The sequence below is a fragment of the Carcharodon carcharias genome, chromosome 14 (assembly GCF_017639515.1).
Source record: "Carcharodon carcharias isolate sCarCar2 chromosome 14, sCarCar2.pri, whole genome shotgun sequence".
NCBI lineage: Eukaryota > Metazoa > Chordata > Chondrichthyes > Lamniformes > Lamnidae > Carcharodon > Carcharodon carcharias.
Window position 1 is genome coordinate 142,298,757 of NC_054480.1, and position 14,942 is coordinate 142,313,698.

General features: G+C 43.1%; 1 protein-coding gene across 6 annotated transcripts in view; it reads right to left on the reverse strand.

The window, feature by feature from the left end:
- Window positions 1-14,942, reverse strand: part of LOC121286884 (rho GTPase-activating protein 45-like) — a 191,983-nt gene that overhangs the window by 43,569 nt on the left and 133,472 nt on the right. For all 6 annotated transcript variants that reach the window (XM_041204097.1, XM_041204096.1, XM_041204101.1 and 3 more), the window contains 4 exons: window positions 11,232-11,304; window positions 5,975-6,050; window positions 2,750-2,887; window positions 1,572-1,636 (listed from right to left, as the gene is read on the reverse strand). In XM_041204097.1, the coding sequence (XP_041060031.1) occupies window positions 1,572-1,636; window positions 2,750-2,887; window positions 5,975-6,050; window positions 11,232-11,304 (352 nt within the window). The remainder of the gene's footprint in view (window positions 1-1,571; window positions 1,637-2,749; window positions 2,888-5,974; window positions 6,051-11,231; window positions 11,305-14,942) is intronic.

The window sequence follows — 14,942 nt, forward strand, 5'->3', positions numbered from 1 at the left end:
CGAGAAAACTCTGCTCATGGTACAGTCTTGTTGGGATGACAACGCAGATCGAAAAATTAAGGGTGGATGTCAGAGTGCCCGATTTTCTGTTCCATTAAAACAAAGTGCCAGGAGCAGTCTTGCCGTTTTGGAGCAGTAATTCCTCTGCAGATTTTCACACAGGTTTTCCTATGATACATCATAAAATAAAACTAAGGATTCTTTTCTCCCCATATGAGTTGAGTTCTGAACTCCATCACTCGCAACGACGTTACATTGGTACAACTGCGCACGCACTGCATTGGCAGCGAGCACAGCCTTCTTTTTGAAAAATTTGTTCATGGGATGCGGACATCGCTGTCAGGGCCAACGTTTATTGCTCAGGCCTAACTGCCCTTGAGAAGGTGGTGGTGAGCCGCCTTCTTGAACCGCTGCAGTCTGTGTGGGGTATGTGCACGCACAGTGCTGTTAGGGAGGGCGCTCCAGGAATTTGCCCCAGTGACGAGAAAGGAATCGTAATATATTTCCAAAGTCAGGATGGAGGGTGACTTGGAGGGGAACTTGCAGTTAATATTGTTCTCTTGGAATTTTAGGCAGTGCCGATCAGGTTTGAAAGGCATTGTTGGAGATGCCTTGGCGAGTTACTGTGATGCATCTTGTAGATGGTACACGCTGCAAAGATGCGCCAGTGGTGGATGTTTAAGGAGGTGTTTTTTAAAACTGATTCTTTCATGGGATGTGGGCATCGCTAGCTAGCATTTGTTGCCCATCCCTACTTGCCCTTTAACTGAGTGGCTTGCTAGGCCATTTCAGAGGGCATTTAAGAGGCAACCACATTGCTGTGGGCCTGGAGTCACATGTAGGTAATGCTGGAAGATTTCCTTCCCTAAAGGACATTAGTGAACCGGATGGGTTTTTATGACAATCAGTGATAGTTTCCTGGTCACCATCACTGAGCCTAGCTTTATATTACAGATTTTATTAATTGAATTTAAATTCCACCAACTGCCATGGTGGGATTTGAATCCCTGCTCCCAGATGATTAGCCTGGGCTTCTGGATTACTAATGTTCAGTGGCATTATCACTATGTCACAGTCCCTCCACCTCACCCTACCCTACACCACAATCAAGCAAGCTACTTTCTCCTGGATGGTGTCGAACTCCTTCAGCGTTGTTGGAGCTGCACTCATCCAGGCAAGTGAAGGGTATCCCATCACACTCCTGACTTGTGCTGTCAAGATGGTGGAAAAGCTTTGGGGAGTCAGGAGGTGAGTTGCTGGCACAGAATATCCAGCCACTGACCTGCTCTGGTGACCCACAGTATTTACTATTCACCCCAATTGGATTCGCCTCAGAAGTAAAAGCCTCAACGTGAATCACACGGCAATTGTGTGGAGCAGAGTTAGAGACACGACATAATGAAACTCATACACTACCCTATTTGTCAATATGTACAGCTGCTGCGTGTGAACAAATCCTGATTTTTTATTAAATTCTAAATCAGCGTCTTTAGTGCAATTTAAAATTCAGCGGTAAGCACTGTCCCGCTTTACGTACAGCTCCATCATTCATTTGCATACCATTTCCTTACCTCTTGTGTAATAGTGTGTCTACAGGTATGGATCAGCTTTGTCAACCCTTTGGCAAAGTCCATTTCTGCAGAAAACCATAAAATACTCCTGTCATAAACAGAATGTGCTTAATCACATAACATTTTTCATATTTTCTATCACTTTACATGGACAGTTTCTGATTGAATTCATTCATAGTCAAATACTAATGGCCACAAATAACTGGAGGGAAACAATGAGGCAGTGAGGAAGAACAGTAGGAATGACCGGGCGATCTACAGTCGAAATTTGCCTGTAACAATCAGTTGAGATTTATCAGATCTCATTCAGCCCACCAGGTAAAAGGAAGACAATCCCTCTTGGGTTTCTACCTCAGCCCATCTGCTGGTGAAACACTTATCCACATCTTTGTCATCTCCAGGTTCATCTATTCCAATGTTCTGCTTACTCCCCACTCCCTTCCTCCAGCCTCCATATACATCAGATCAAAGAAAGCTTTGCTCCCCGTAATCTATTTGGTGCCAAGTCTCATCAACTTATCACCCCTATCCACTGGCTCCTGGTCTACCAATGGCTAAAATATTAAGTTCTCAGCTTTGTGCTTACAAACCTTACCCCATCCCATTCCTGTAACCAATGATGTAACTTTCCTGCCATGAACTCCCTGTTGCACTGGCATGAGCCCCTCATGCTATCCTCCCCCATGTCTTTCCAGCATCAATGGCAAAGGCATCCAGGCCACAAGATGTTGAATTCTCTCTCTCAACTTCTTCACCTTTAAGACGCTTCTTAAATCCTAACTCTTTGACTAAGCTTTTGGACACACCCCCTCCTAGCACCTCCTTTTTTTGACACTTTGGGGCATTTTCCTATCTTACAAAGATGCTACAGAAATGAAAGCTGGTGTTGGAAGGAACTTCAATATTCCTTACTGGTGTGAACCTTTGAAACAATCCAGGATATTGGTTGCATTAGTGTAAAATCTCCAACATCTACCAAATCCAACTGTTTGGTTAGCTTTAGGCGTTGACTAAGGTTACAAGTGACTGATAACTATTGGAATGACAGTGACCAATAACATCATGGAATCCAGACATGCCGAACAGCAAGTACCAACCATGGAATGACATGACTTCAGTCCTATATATCTCTTGGTCTAAAGGCGACAATGACTATGACAAACTCTATATTGCCTCACCCAAAGCTGTTCTTTTTTCCAGATAGCTGATCAGATCTTTCATGTATTTGGAAACGGTTTTGGCATATTGCAAAGCAGCTTCAACACCACCCTCAGACCTCTGAAGTATTATGTCCACTTCTTCTGCAGAGAGACTGCCTGTAATCAGATATAAGAGAGAAAGTGAGAAACAAGACATATATTACTTATAGTCCTTCGGGGAAAAGGGCTCAATTTCTAACAGGTTTCATGTAGATTGTGTGGAATATTTGTTTTCTTAAAATATCAGGGCCATTTCTGCCTTTCTCACTGTCCAGGAATTGCTCAGTTCCTAAATGCAGTGGAGAGGATAAAGGATGGACACTTGTAGGATCAGATCTCCCCTCCAACTATTCTCTGCCAGAATTTCCAGATAGACAAGGCTTGAGCTTTGCCTGAAGTAGTCAGACCTCGTCTAAGAATTTAGATGAGTTACGAAGATGAATTTCCAGCTAGATGCCACAGTTTGCTTTCCATTGGATCTAGTGAAGGGAGGACCCATAGAAACAAGACTTGGGAGTTGCACTGTGACCCCTGTGCGTCAGCAAACACCCAAAGATTTTGCAGGAAAAGTTTGTTTTTAGTCATTTCAATCAGGCCTCAATGATCTTCAAGGTCTTTTGGCTACCGCTTTCCAGAAACCCCAACATCAGTGGCCAGAAGCTCACCTTTGAGGCCTGCAGCTAAGCTCTTAGTGCTGCCTTAGGATCCCAGTGTAAACACAAACAGGAAGTGTAGCGTTAAATGGTTTAATTGTTCTGTGTTTGATTATGTGAGTTTGTTTCCTATTGATGTTCACTGTGCTTGGCTGGTTAAGCATGCTGGTGGACTCAGAGACAAGTAAACAATGCTGTAGAAAGAGCTGGAAGGCACAACTAGAAGCATGTAGCAGGCATTTCAAAGCACTGTGACTAAAACCTGTTACATGCATTGAAACTAGTGTCATATCTGCATAGTTCTGAGATATTAAAATATACAGCATGAAGCAGGTGTTTCCTGGGACAAGAAACTTGGTTGCAGCTATTCTTACAGAAGCAGCACAGCTTAAGGTGCCTAATGAGAGGTAGAAATTAAAACTACCCTCTTTCAGTCATTTCAAAATGGCCCTCACAGTACCACCTGCTGCAGGTTCCTATGGGCTGATGTTATGCAACAGTTTTGTCTAATGAAGAGGGTCCATTGGGAAGGTGGAAATCCATTTTCTAAATATTTGACTTCTAACGTCAGTGTAGACGATAGTCTTGTTTTGTTGGTTTGACTGCATCCCCCAACAATAACTTTTCTTAACTGCAGTGTTCCAACAACATCTTACATTGGTAAAGCACCTTTAATATGGCAAAATGCCCCAAGGCAGTTCACAAGTGTGTAATCAGACACCTGGCCAAGAAAGGAGACTTCGACCGGTGACCAAAAGCAGAGATAGGTTTTAAGGAGCGTCTTAAAGGAGGAGAGATGAAATTCCAGAGCTTAAGACCTAGATGGTTGAAGGCACAGTCACCAATGGTGGAGCTTTTCTTTTCTTTATTCTTTCATGGGATGTGGGTATCACTGGCAAAGCTAGTATTTGTTGCCCTTGACCTTAACTGCCCTTGAAATGAGTGGCTTGCTAGGCCATTTCAGAGGGCAGTTAAGAGACAACCACAATGCCGTGGGTCTGGAGTCACATGTAGACCAATAGATTTCCTTCCCTAAAGGGCGTTAGTGAAGCAGGTGAGTTTTTAATATAACAATTGATGATAGCTTCATGGTCACCATTACTCAAACTAGTTTCAAATTCCAGATTTTATCAGTTGAATTTGAATTCCACCAGCTGCCATGGTGAGATTTGAACCTGTGTGTCCCCAGAGCATTAGCCTGGGCCTCTTAGATTATTAGATTATTATTATTATTATTAGATTAGTATTATTATTATTATTAGATTATTAGATTAGCCTGGGCCTCTTAGATTATTGGTCCAGTGATATCACCACTATGCCGGCATCTCCCACTAAAGTGAAGGAAATGATGGGCAAGAAGCCAGAATTGGAGGAATACAAATTCTTGGAGGCTTATGAAGCTGGAGGAGGTTATGGAGATAGGGTTGTGGCAATACCATATTTGAGGACTTTGAACATGAGGATGGAATTTTAAAAACTGAGTCCTTGGAACGCTGAAATATCCTGGTGATTCTGCGGTGCACTCCTTCCCCAGCCAATGTATCATTTCTAAGGTACGATACCCAGAACAGTACTCCAGGTGGGAGTAGGACTTTGTATAGCTATGACAAAACTCCCTCCCCTTTCTGGTCTAGCTATCTAGTTATAAGGGCCAACATTCAATTAACCCTCTTGATTTTGTTTGTACTTGATGATTACATTTTAGTGATCTGCATACAAGGACCCTAAAACCTCTTTGGACTTCCATTGCTCCTAGTTAAGAAGGTGGAAGGGTGGGCAAGAGACCATTGGAATAGTTGAGTCAGAAGGTAATAAAGACATTGGTGAGGGTTTCAGGAGCAGATGGACGCAACCCTGAGTGAAGACAGACAATATTACAAAAGTGGCAGGAGATTATTTTGCTGACCGAGTGAAAATGAGATTAGAAGCTCAGCTCAGGGTTAAATAGGATGCTGAGGTAGCAAACAAGTTAATTCTGCTCGATACAGTGGCCAGTGAGGGGGGTGGAGTTGGTATCAAAGGAATTGAGCTTCTGATGGGGAGCAAAGACCACGACTTCAGCCTTCCCAACATTCAGCTGCAGGAAATTTCAGCTCACCCTTGTTGGACAAACAGTCTGACCGCACAGAGAGTGGAGAGGTCAAGAGGAATGGCAGTGTGTGGAGCTTGGTGTCATCAGCGTACACATGGTTTTCGATAATGTTTCTGAAGGGCAGCATGGAGATGAGAAATGGGATGGGGCCAAGGATAGATCTTTTGGGGACATCAGAATTAATGGTGCAGGGGTGGGAAGAGAAACCATTATAGGAGATTCTCTGGCTATGACCGGATAGGTACAAGGGGGTCGTCATATTCAGCTAAACAGCAGGTGAGAGATATCAGCAGAGGATGCAAACAGGTCCAGAAAGATAAGGTCGCATAGTGCATCCTGGTCAAATTTGTACAGGATGTAATTTGTCTCATCCATATATGTCACGCATTGCTTTATGCTTTCAGAAAAATGATTCAGTGCTTAATCTATGCTGACTAAAAGCTACTGAGCCTACATTACCTGAATCACTGAACTCATCCTTTGCCTGTACCATATCGCCTTGTACAGCAATTCCACCACACAGATTCTCCATTGACTGCAAACACATACAAAGGAAATTAGACTCATACATAGATGAACAAACCAAGTGGCCAAGACAAGTGATCAAGGTATACTTCCAGCTCAACTTCTTAGAACATCTGCGAACATCAAAGAGGAACATTCCAAGGCGTTCCATTATGTTGAGCCTAAGGTTTCATCCAGCTAAGATATTCATCACAGCCCTTTAGAAAATGCAAAGCCGTAAGAATGCCTTTTAGTCCAGTACTTTGTTCAGGCTCTGCCCAGACTGCTGATGCATCTTTTTTTGAAAAATTAACAAAGCAGCAATTTTGGTAAAATTTCAATTTCTGTTTTACTTTAGCTTAACTTGAACATTCCAGCATTCTGACAGACAGTAACTAATTTATCTTTGTAAACAGTATCAATACTCAAGCCAGCAATAGATAAAACTTTTTGTATTGTAAATACTCAAAGAAAGTCCAAAAATATAATTACCCAGGACAAGTAGCGCAGCAAGAAGTTACATTTTGTACAGTTCATTGGAATCATAGGTTGCTATTACAGGCATCAATGATTCTCCACTGGATCGAGGTAATTTAAGTGGTAAAATCCTGGGCTCTCTGAATAAATGGCTTGTTGGTAGGGATGTGAGATCCTTCTTTAGTTTCTACATTCAGGTCAAGTTAATTTGAGTTGAGCTCAAAGGTTCAAAGTGATTTTAACCTCAGATTACCCAGTCAAGTTTAACTCTTTCAATGAAGGTTTCCTCTGAACTGTGAAACTTTCTTTCTCTCCGAGATGCTGGTGAAGCTATTGTATTTTTTGCATCATTTTGAGATTCCCAGCATTTGCAGCTTTCCTTATTGTAGTTCAAGCCTAAACTGGCTGAGCTACAAGCTTAGGTTAGGTAAAAATTCTTCATTATACACATACACACACATACACTCAGATACACACACACAGATATATTCGTGCACAGAAATATGCACTCAGCGGCATACGTGCACATTGATATACACGCACACACACACACACACACACACACACACACGCACACACACAGATATACACATGCACAAGGAGATCTTTCTAAGGTCAGGAAGTTTCCCCTGTTTTGTCAGAACTATACTTAGCCTTACCTGCAAGTAGATAATGCATTGGGTTAAGAAACAGGCAGATAATAATGATCAATGTTATTTAGAGGATCTATCTTGTGCCTTGTGGTACAGATGTTACTTCTCTTCTCCCACTCTTTTCCTCCTGCCTTTGAACTCTACAGAGCTACTAGATTACACTCTAGAGGCTGTTGGTAATGATCTGCCACTGACGGTCACACAGAGTACATCATCCTTTGGAGGAGCTTTTTAGGGGCTCTTGGAATATCTAGGTGACCTCAATTCATGGGGATCAAGTTTGGCAAATCAAGCAAAAATACAAAAATAAAATAAAATGAACTTGCGTAGACGGCAACTGACAAAAATGGCTTTCACAAGAAATAAACAGCTCCTCAATCTTTCACGCAGAAAAGAAATAACGTTTGAATCTTTAGTTCGGTAAATAGGGCCATTTGCTCCCTGACAAATGTCCTGTCTGCTAGATGTATTCAAATAGTCTGATGTTTTGTGGTTAAATAAAATGGTTAAGAACAAGGTTGATGCTATTAAAAAGAAGGGCTGAGGGCCAGAAAGATCAGGCATTTTGCACCTTTCACGCAACAATACAAAATACAGCACAACCTGCATTTTAATATACCTCAATAGATAAGTTCGCTCATATACAAGTCAATGTGCAGTAACGAAACATACCAGTATCTAGCACTGACAACAACGCCTTGTGGACTCTAAAAACTTTCCTCACCTTAGGAAGCAGTAAGAGGGGTCATCCCGAGGTAAAGGCTCCCTCTGTATTGGAGCTATGCACGCCTGTGGTGACAACCACTATCTGTTAGCCGATCGCAGTCGGGGTGGTTGTCAAATTACTCAAATTAATCTCAGCCTCCCCGAGTTAAGGAGGAAGAGAAAGCAAAAAAATCACCTGCTCCTGCTCCCTACTCAGTGCCACCACCGCACGGTCACCCAATTACTGTTTTGGTCCCTATGGAAGGCGACTGACACTTGTGGAGCTGCGCCTCTGCTAGGAGTTATCACTTTTGGAAGAGAGAAGGGAAAAAAGTGAAGTGAAGCAACAAGGGTGTCACCATCTTTGTAATAATGTAAAACACTTGAAGAACATCTTGGCCAAATCAGACTGTAGGTTACTTGATGTTGCTGTAGTCTGAAGGACTATGAAAGGACACCCCGTGCCTGAACTGTTAGTTAAATGTGGCTATGGAATTGCATTATTTACTCAGTTAAATAGGGTAGTTTGCTGATGACAGTATTAACTTCTTAAAAACAAAGGTTTGTTTCACTTCTAACTTACTGAAAACACTCAGGCTTTTGGAAACATTAGGGTCACATTCAACATTAGAAGGGCAGGAACATCATTCAAAATGAAAATATATTTTTGACAGGGCTGTAAAGCAATTGGTGTAATGTGATAATGTTGTTGCCACTCGACTGCCTCAAATCTCAAAGCAATCTCCAATGATTTCTTCTCAGACATACATGAGTAGTCAAACATCCTACTCCTTGTGTCCCTGCCTCAACCATTTGACATTGGCTCCTGTGTTTTGTCCCTCCACCCTTGGGGCAGTAAACAAAACCGGACCAAGGGAACCAACATCCCCAACTGCAACTGTGTTCCAGTGGGTGCTTCTGCCTCGCTACTTAAGAATAAGTCCAACTCTGCGAATTGACAATGACTTTACCACTCATCCTGAGCATGTGACTTGTGACAAAATATTTGGGCTTTACTGCTAGGCTAATCTCACAGGGAGAGGAGTTGGAGCTGGAAGAGCCCCAAGAAGGCAAGTCTTTATATCCGGTCTCACAACCCTCCCCCACCACCCCCCCCGGAGCCACTCGCCCAAGTGATGAGGACAGTTCCTTCATGACATGGTACCTCCTGCCTGCCGATCAGCTGCCACTTGCAGCCAGTTTCAAGTGTGGAAGCTGACCAGGGGAGCCATGCAGGAGTTAGTCTCCTGAGCCTCAGACAGCTGGGGTCAGGACAGTTTGCCTGTCTCAGGTCCCACCCAGACTTAAAATCAGAGTCGTATTTCAGCACTTAAAGCTAATGGCACATTTGCAGGCACAGTGCCATGGGAAGAGTAAATGTAATCATTTGCTACCAATATAGCTTCAGTTAATCTGCAATATCATTGCTTTTAAAAGCCCTTTTACACTGCACGTGAAAATTCACATTTCCAGTGGATAAAATGTGAACTCAACAAGAACAGGCATTTGTATAACATCCTTGAACATAGCACAAACATCTCTAGGTGCTTCACAGAGGCAGAATCAAAGATATTAGGTGGGCTGATGAAAAGTTTGGACAAAGGGGTTGGTTTTAAGAGTGGACTTAAAGGGAGAGATATAGAAGGCAGGAGCGAATTCCAGAATGTGGGCCAGGTGGGAGGTGCATAAGAAGTCAGAGTCAGGGGACTGGGAAGATGGGGACGGTATAGGGCTGGTGGGTGCAGCAAGGGTAAATAGGTCATGAAGAGAATTTCATATTACAAAGCGGATGTTCAGCTGTTAATAGGGTTTCCAACTGTGATTAAAGCTAATTCCGGACGTTTCATCACATGACTTGCCCTCACGCACTTGCCATTAGTTGGCCAACACATCCATCCTAGTGATGTACTGCCTTCCTCTGCCAATTGGAAAGCAAAAAGAATCATTACTGAATTGGACGATGCTTGACTGTCAGCCAAGCGGGCTGTTTTACCCCCATTTTCAATTTTATATCTGGTAAAGAGAAATGTTCAAACAAAATGACAAAAATAAAATCTTTTTCAATGTCCCAATAATTTTTCCCCAGGATTGTACACAGCAATGTCCAGGAGTTTGATCTTCAATTTGGAGCCTCGAGGCCAAAACTGGAGGGTTGGCAACCTTAGCTGTATAAGATGTGAAGTTGTTCTTTCCAAGCATAATCCTGAACAGAAACCCCCAACTCTTCATGCTGGATCTTACCTTGGCCAAGTAACAGGATTTGCACCAGGCTAGTATAAACATCTGAAATGCATCTGCTATTGTCTTGCCATGGTGACATGGCCTCAGGGTCAATATTGGCTTGGTGATTTAATTGGGGCCTAATTTAGTTTCCATCCTTGTCAGCTATCATTATTTGACAATAATTAACCGTATGAAGCAAAGGAAGATAAAATTATATTTTACCAGCAATATGTATTACATATAAACTTAGGAGCAGGAGTAGGCCATTTGACCCCTCAAGCCTGTTCTGCCATTCAACTAGGTCATGGCTGATCTCCTCAAAATCATTTTCCTGCATTATCCCCATATCCTTTGATATCTTTAATATTTAGAAATTTATGTCCTGAACATAGTCGATGCTTGAGCCTCCACAACCGTCTGGGGTAGAGGATTCCAGAGATCCACCACCCCCTGAGTGAAGAAATTCTTCCTCATCTTTTTCCTAAATGGCTACCCCTTCTTCTGAGACTGTGACCCTGGTTCTAGACCCCAGCCCAGCCAGCGGAAACATCCTTCCTGCATCTACCCTGCTGAGCCCTGTAAGAATTTTGCATATTTCAATAAGATCACCGCTCATTCTTCTAAAGTCTGGAGAATACTGGCCCACTCTCCTCAATCTCTCCTCACAGGACAATCCCACCACCCCAGGACCAAAATTAAAAAGGTAACAGTTCTGTCAAAGCAAGAACTGATTTTCTTTGTAAAATGTGACCCTGCATTGACCCAGACGTTCCCAGATAAATCATGTTGTTATTTAATTACTTCATGGACATTAAAAAATTTGCACAGGGACATTAGAAGGTCACTGAGCTTGGAAACTAAAGACAATGCATCAGAAGTAAATCCCTTTAATGTACAACATCTGTATGTATAAACCTTGGGAGATGGCACTCAGATTAGATCGATCTGATTAAAGCTGAATGCCATCTGCAGAGAGGTCACTTACCATTCTGGTGATTCAAGACTCTTCAGCAAGAATAAAGGCCGCAAGGGCCAGAGTTTACAAAGCTTGTCCAGAAATTAATTTAGGAAAATTAGACAAAGAACCTTTCATATGTGGTTAGCGCGTACACGCAAAGGTCTTTCCAGTACACTGGTTCATTCCATGAACTCACCCTGCATTTATCTGTTGGTGGTAATGATAACAAAGTGCTGCTGTCCACCTCTCCCATGAGGAATTCCGAGACACTGCCAAAGAGGAAATAATGATTATAGCAACCAAAAAACTCAACCTATACATTTCTATTTGCTTAAAAAAAAATCTCCTCCTACACATTGTTAGATTCACTTCCCTTCAACAAGACTCCGGCCAGAATATCAAGCAGACACGTATCTCCTAGACCCATAAATGCTGTTTTATACCCAGTTACAAGAAGATAAACAAGAACAGATCAGGCCAACTCACTCTCTGAATCTTTCCTCCCCATTTTGATGAGCCTGCCCTTCGCCCAGCACCTCTCCCAGAAAAGGTGATCTCTCTTCATAGCAACTTGATTCAACATTTCACCATTGTGGTACAGGGTCTCTGGGGCTCCATGTTGAAACACACCACAGCCTTCAAAGCTAAAGCCACAGGCAAGTGTTCACTCGCTCCAGCCGTCACACAGACAACAGTAACAACGGCCTGGATTTTCACCAAGTCTGGAAGACTCAGGAGCCTTTAAAAATGCCAGGCGGGTCCTGATTCTGGGATTCCCGATCCCATTCCAGGGGTTCCCAATGTTCAGAAGAGCCTTTTAAGTATGCGGGCTAGCCCACACCCTGCACTCCTGACCTGGCAGACTCCATATTGGAGACAGGCATGTCCTAGTCCTCCACAATTTTCATGGAGTCGGGTCAGCATTTCAAAGAGTCGGAGTTCACAGCTCCTCAAAGGTGTCGTGGACCATAGTCTGGATGACAGACCCATTGAAAGATAAGTTCAAAGGTTCCTCCTCATGTCTCCTATGCCAAGGTATGCCCCCCAAACAAACCCCATGGAGCTCATGTCCCTATGCCAAGGTATGCCCCCCAAATAACCCCTATGCCCCCATGCCAAGCTATGGCACTTCCATGCCTATTCACCCACTATACACTGTAGAGAAGCAATGAACCCTCCGGTGGCATTGGATGTGTAAAAAAGCTTTCAAAAAAAACTATAATTCATACGACAATAAAAGTGTCAATCATCCATATCCTTTAAAGTTTCAATACCAGAAACTGAAAGCACTTGAAACCTCTAACTTGTGTAAATAGACATTGTGAAATTGACAGAGAGATCAGAGTCAGAACTGTTAATCAATGTTTTCTCTGAGGCTCAGGTGTTTCAACAGGCTAATGGATTTCTGGGCTCACAGCTAAGCCTCATTATGTATTCTTGGCTGAGAGCCCTGACATCCATTAAAGTATTAAAAGAACTGAGCTTGTGAAATGGGCATGGAAGTGCCACAGCTTGGCATGGGGGGAGGGGGGCTTGAGGGGCTATAGGGATTGTTTGGGGTGGGGGGCATGGCGTGGCATGGAGGGCCTAAGAAACCATAGGAGATGGGTGAGGGGCATGTGACGCATGGGGAGTGTATGGGGGATGAGGAGGTTTGAGGTGGGGAAGGCTGGAGGGCTTATTTTTATTTTAACTGGGATAAAGTCCCACAGCACCAAGGCGGGACCTTTGAATAGCCAAGGCAGGCTGGGCAAGCAAGGAATTTTCCTGACTCCCTCTACCTGCCTCAATGGATGAAAATCCAGACCAACGTAACAGACTGCTCTAACTGTCAAGATAGAACACAGGCTAACTTTGCATTTGTGAGGCTCAAAATCAAAATGACCTCAGACCTGCTCTCTTATCTGTACGGAGTTAACCGGTCTCCCAGGGCAACAAGAAGAGGTATGATAATTGCCTTCTGTTCTTCTTGGCTAAGAAGGGGGAAAAGGCAGCCATGGTTTCCACACCTTTTGGGGGGGGGGGGGGGGGGGGGGGGGGGGCAACTTTGTGATATAATACAGGCAATAGAAAATCAGCAGCCTGTTTTACAGTTCTACCCATTTTTATCAATTGACCCATCTTACACTATCATACAAGCGAACAATTTTCAAAAAAATTCCAGTTACAGGATGTGGGCATCACTGCCTGGGCCAGCATTTATTGCCCATCCCTAATTGCCCTTGAGAAGGTGGTGGTGAGCTGCCTTCTTGAACCGCTGCAGGTCGCTGTGGTGTAGGTACACCCACTGTGCTGTTAGGGAGGGAATTCCAGGATTTTGACCCAGCGACTCCTCTGAGTGCTATACAGTGGCCTCTAATGGAATTGCACATGTATGGACAAGAGGCAGGGACAGAATTAGACTCAGCAGTGATATTTCTCATAATTGAATTGTTGGTCAGTATCAAGATTCTATGATGCAGTGCAATAAAGCTCTAAAACTGCCTCCACTGCCAAATATTCTATAGAATTTAATTCTGATCATTTTTATGACTTAAAGAGGCATTATTCTCCCTTTGTTTGCTTTTTTAAAAAGGAACTCAAACACCATTAATTGCCCATTACAGGGCGAATTTATGTGTAAATAAATCATCTTCACTTCCACCCTTCTCCCCATCTCAGTAGTGTACTATATTATGAACAGTAATAGAGAGCTCTCTAGTACATTCCGAATGACCATTCCCCGTGAACAGTGAGCCACCAAAGCCGTTCTTTATTCTGTCCTCACACCAAAACACATACATCTCCAGCATGCTGTCAGCATACTTCTCTCAGCTGCCCATTCGTTCGTCCAACCTAGAGATGCAAATAAACTAAATTTGAAACCATCTGGATTGAAACATGGGATCTCGATGCATCCATGTGATAAAGGTGAAGCAAATATGTCTGAGTGAGCTGTAAAGTGGATTTGAAGATCTTAGGAAGGATTAGGAATTATCAGTTAGTATCAACCTTTTCACACTGTGACAGCTTCGCCTTCAGCGATGATTAAAACCGAATTCAATTCAATCACATTTAAAAAGGAATGAGGTAATCAGGTGAAAGAGAAACATACCCATTAGAACAGGGAGAGGGCAAGAAAATGGGATTTGAATAGAGAGCTGTGAGAAGAAAATCAGCTTCTCAGAACCGCATTCCTCTGTGCTCAAACCTCAATGGACACGAGTTTAACGCAAAAGTAAAGAGGTTTGGAATGAGTTAAAATTGGACCTTATGATTTGATCAGATCAATCTGCTGTATTAGAGTAGGTCATTCTTCCTAATACTGGTGTGGAACTTACCCAGGAGCTCAGTGCTCCAGGGCAATAACGTGAAGCTAATTGATTTGATGATGTTGCAACTCCTACAAGCAATAAAGGGAATGTGAATTTATTTGGAAGTCTGCCTCCTTTAGAAAGTGTTTGGCAGCTCCCATTGATGCACCATCTCAGGTGTTACAGAGCAGGGGTTTCGCGTCCTCTGTCACTCCATTACTTGCCAATAAACTCGACTTCCTGCTTCCATATGCCATCCATTTCTCTGCTCCAAATCACCTTGTCAAAAAGACTGAAATATTCGTTTTAAACCTCAATAAAAAGCACGTTCTCATCTGTGGTCACTTGCCTTTAAATGATTTCAGCCCCCTCCCAGCAACCTTTTAAGCGTGGTTGATGAGTGATTTACCACCTCTCACCAAACTGGTGAGCTCAACGTCATGTTCAATATGGCTTGGGAGCATGCGGCCTTAGTCTTAATTAGGCTAACCCTGTAAGTGTCAATGAGGCTTAACCACTCTGAACAGCAAAAGCAAAACCTGGCAGGCTCACCTCTTGCCTCATTGCAGATGGACCTGGTAGTAGAACAAATCCATACTTTCGCATTAATATTC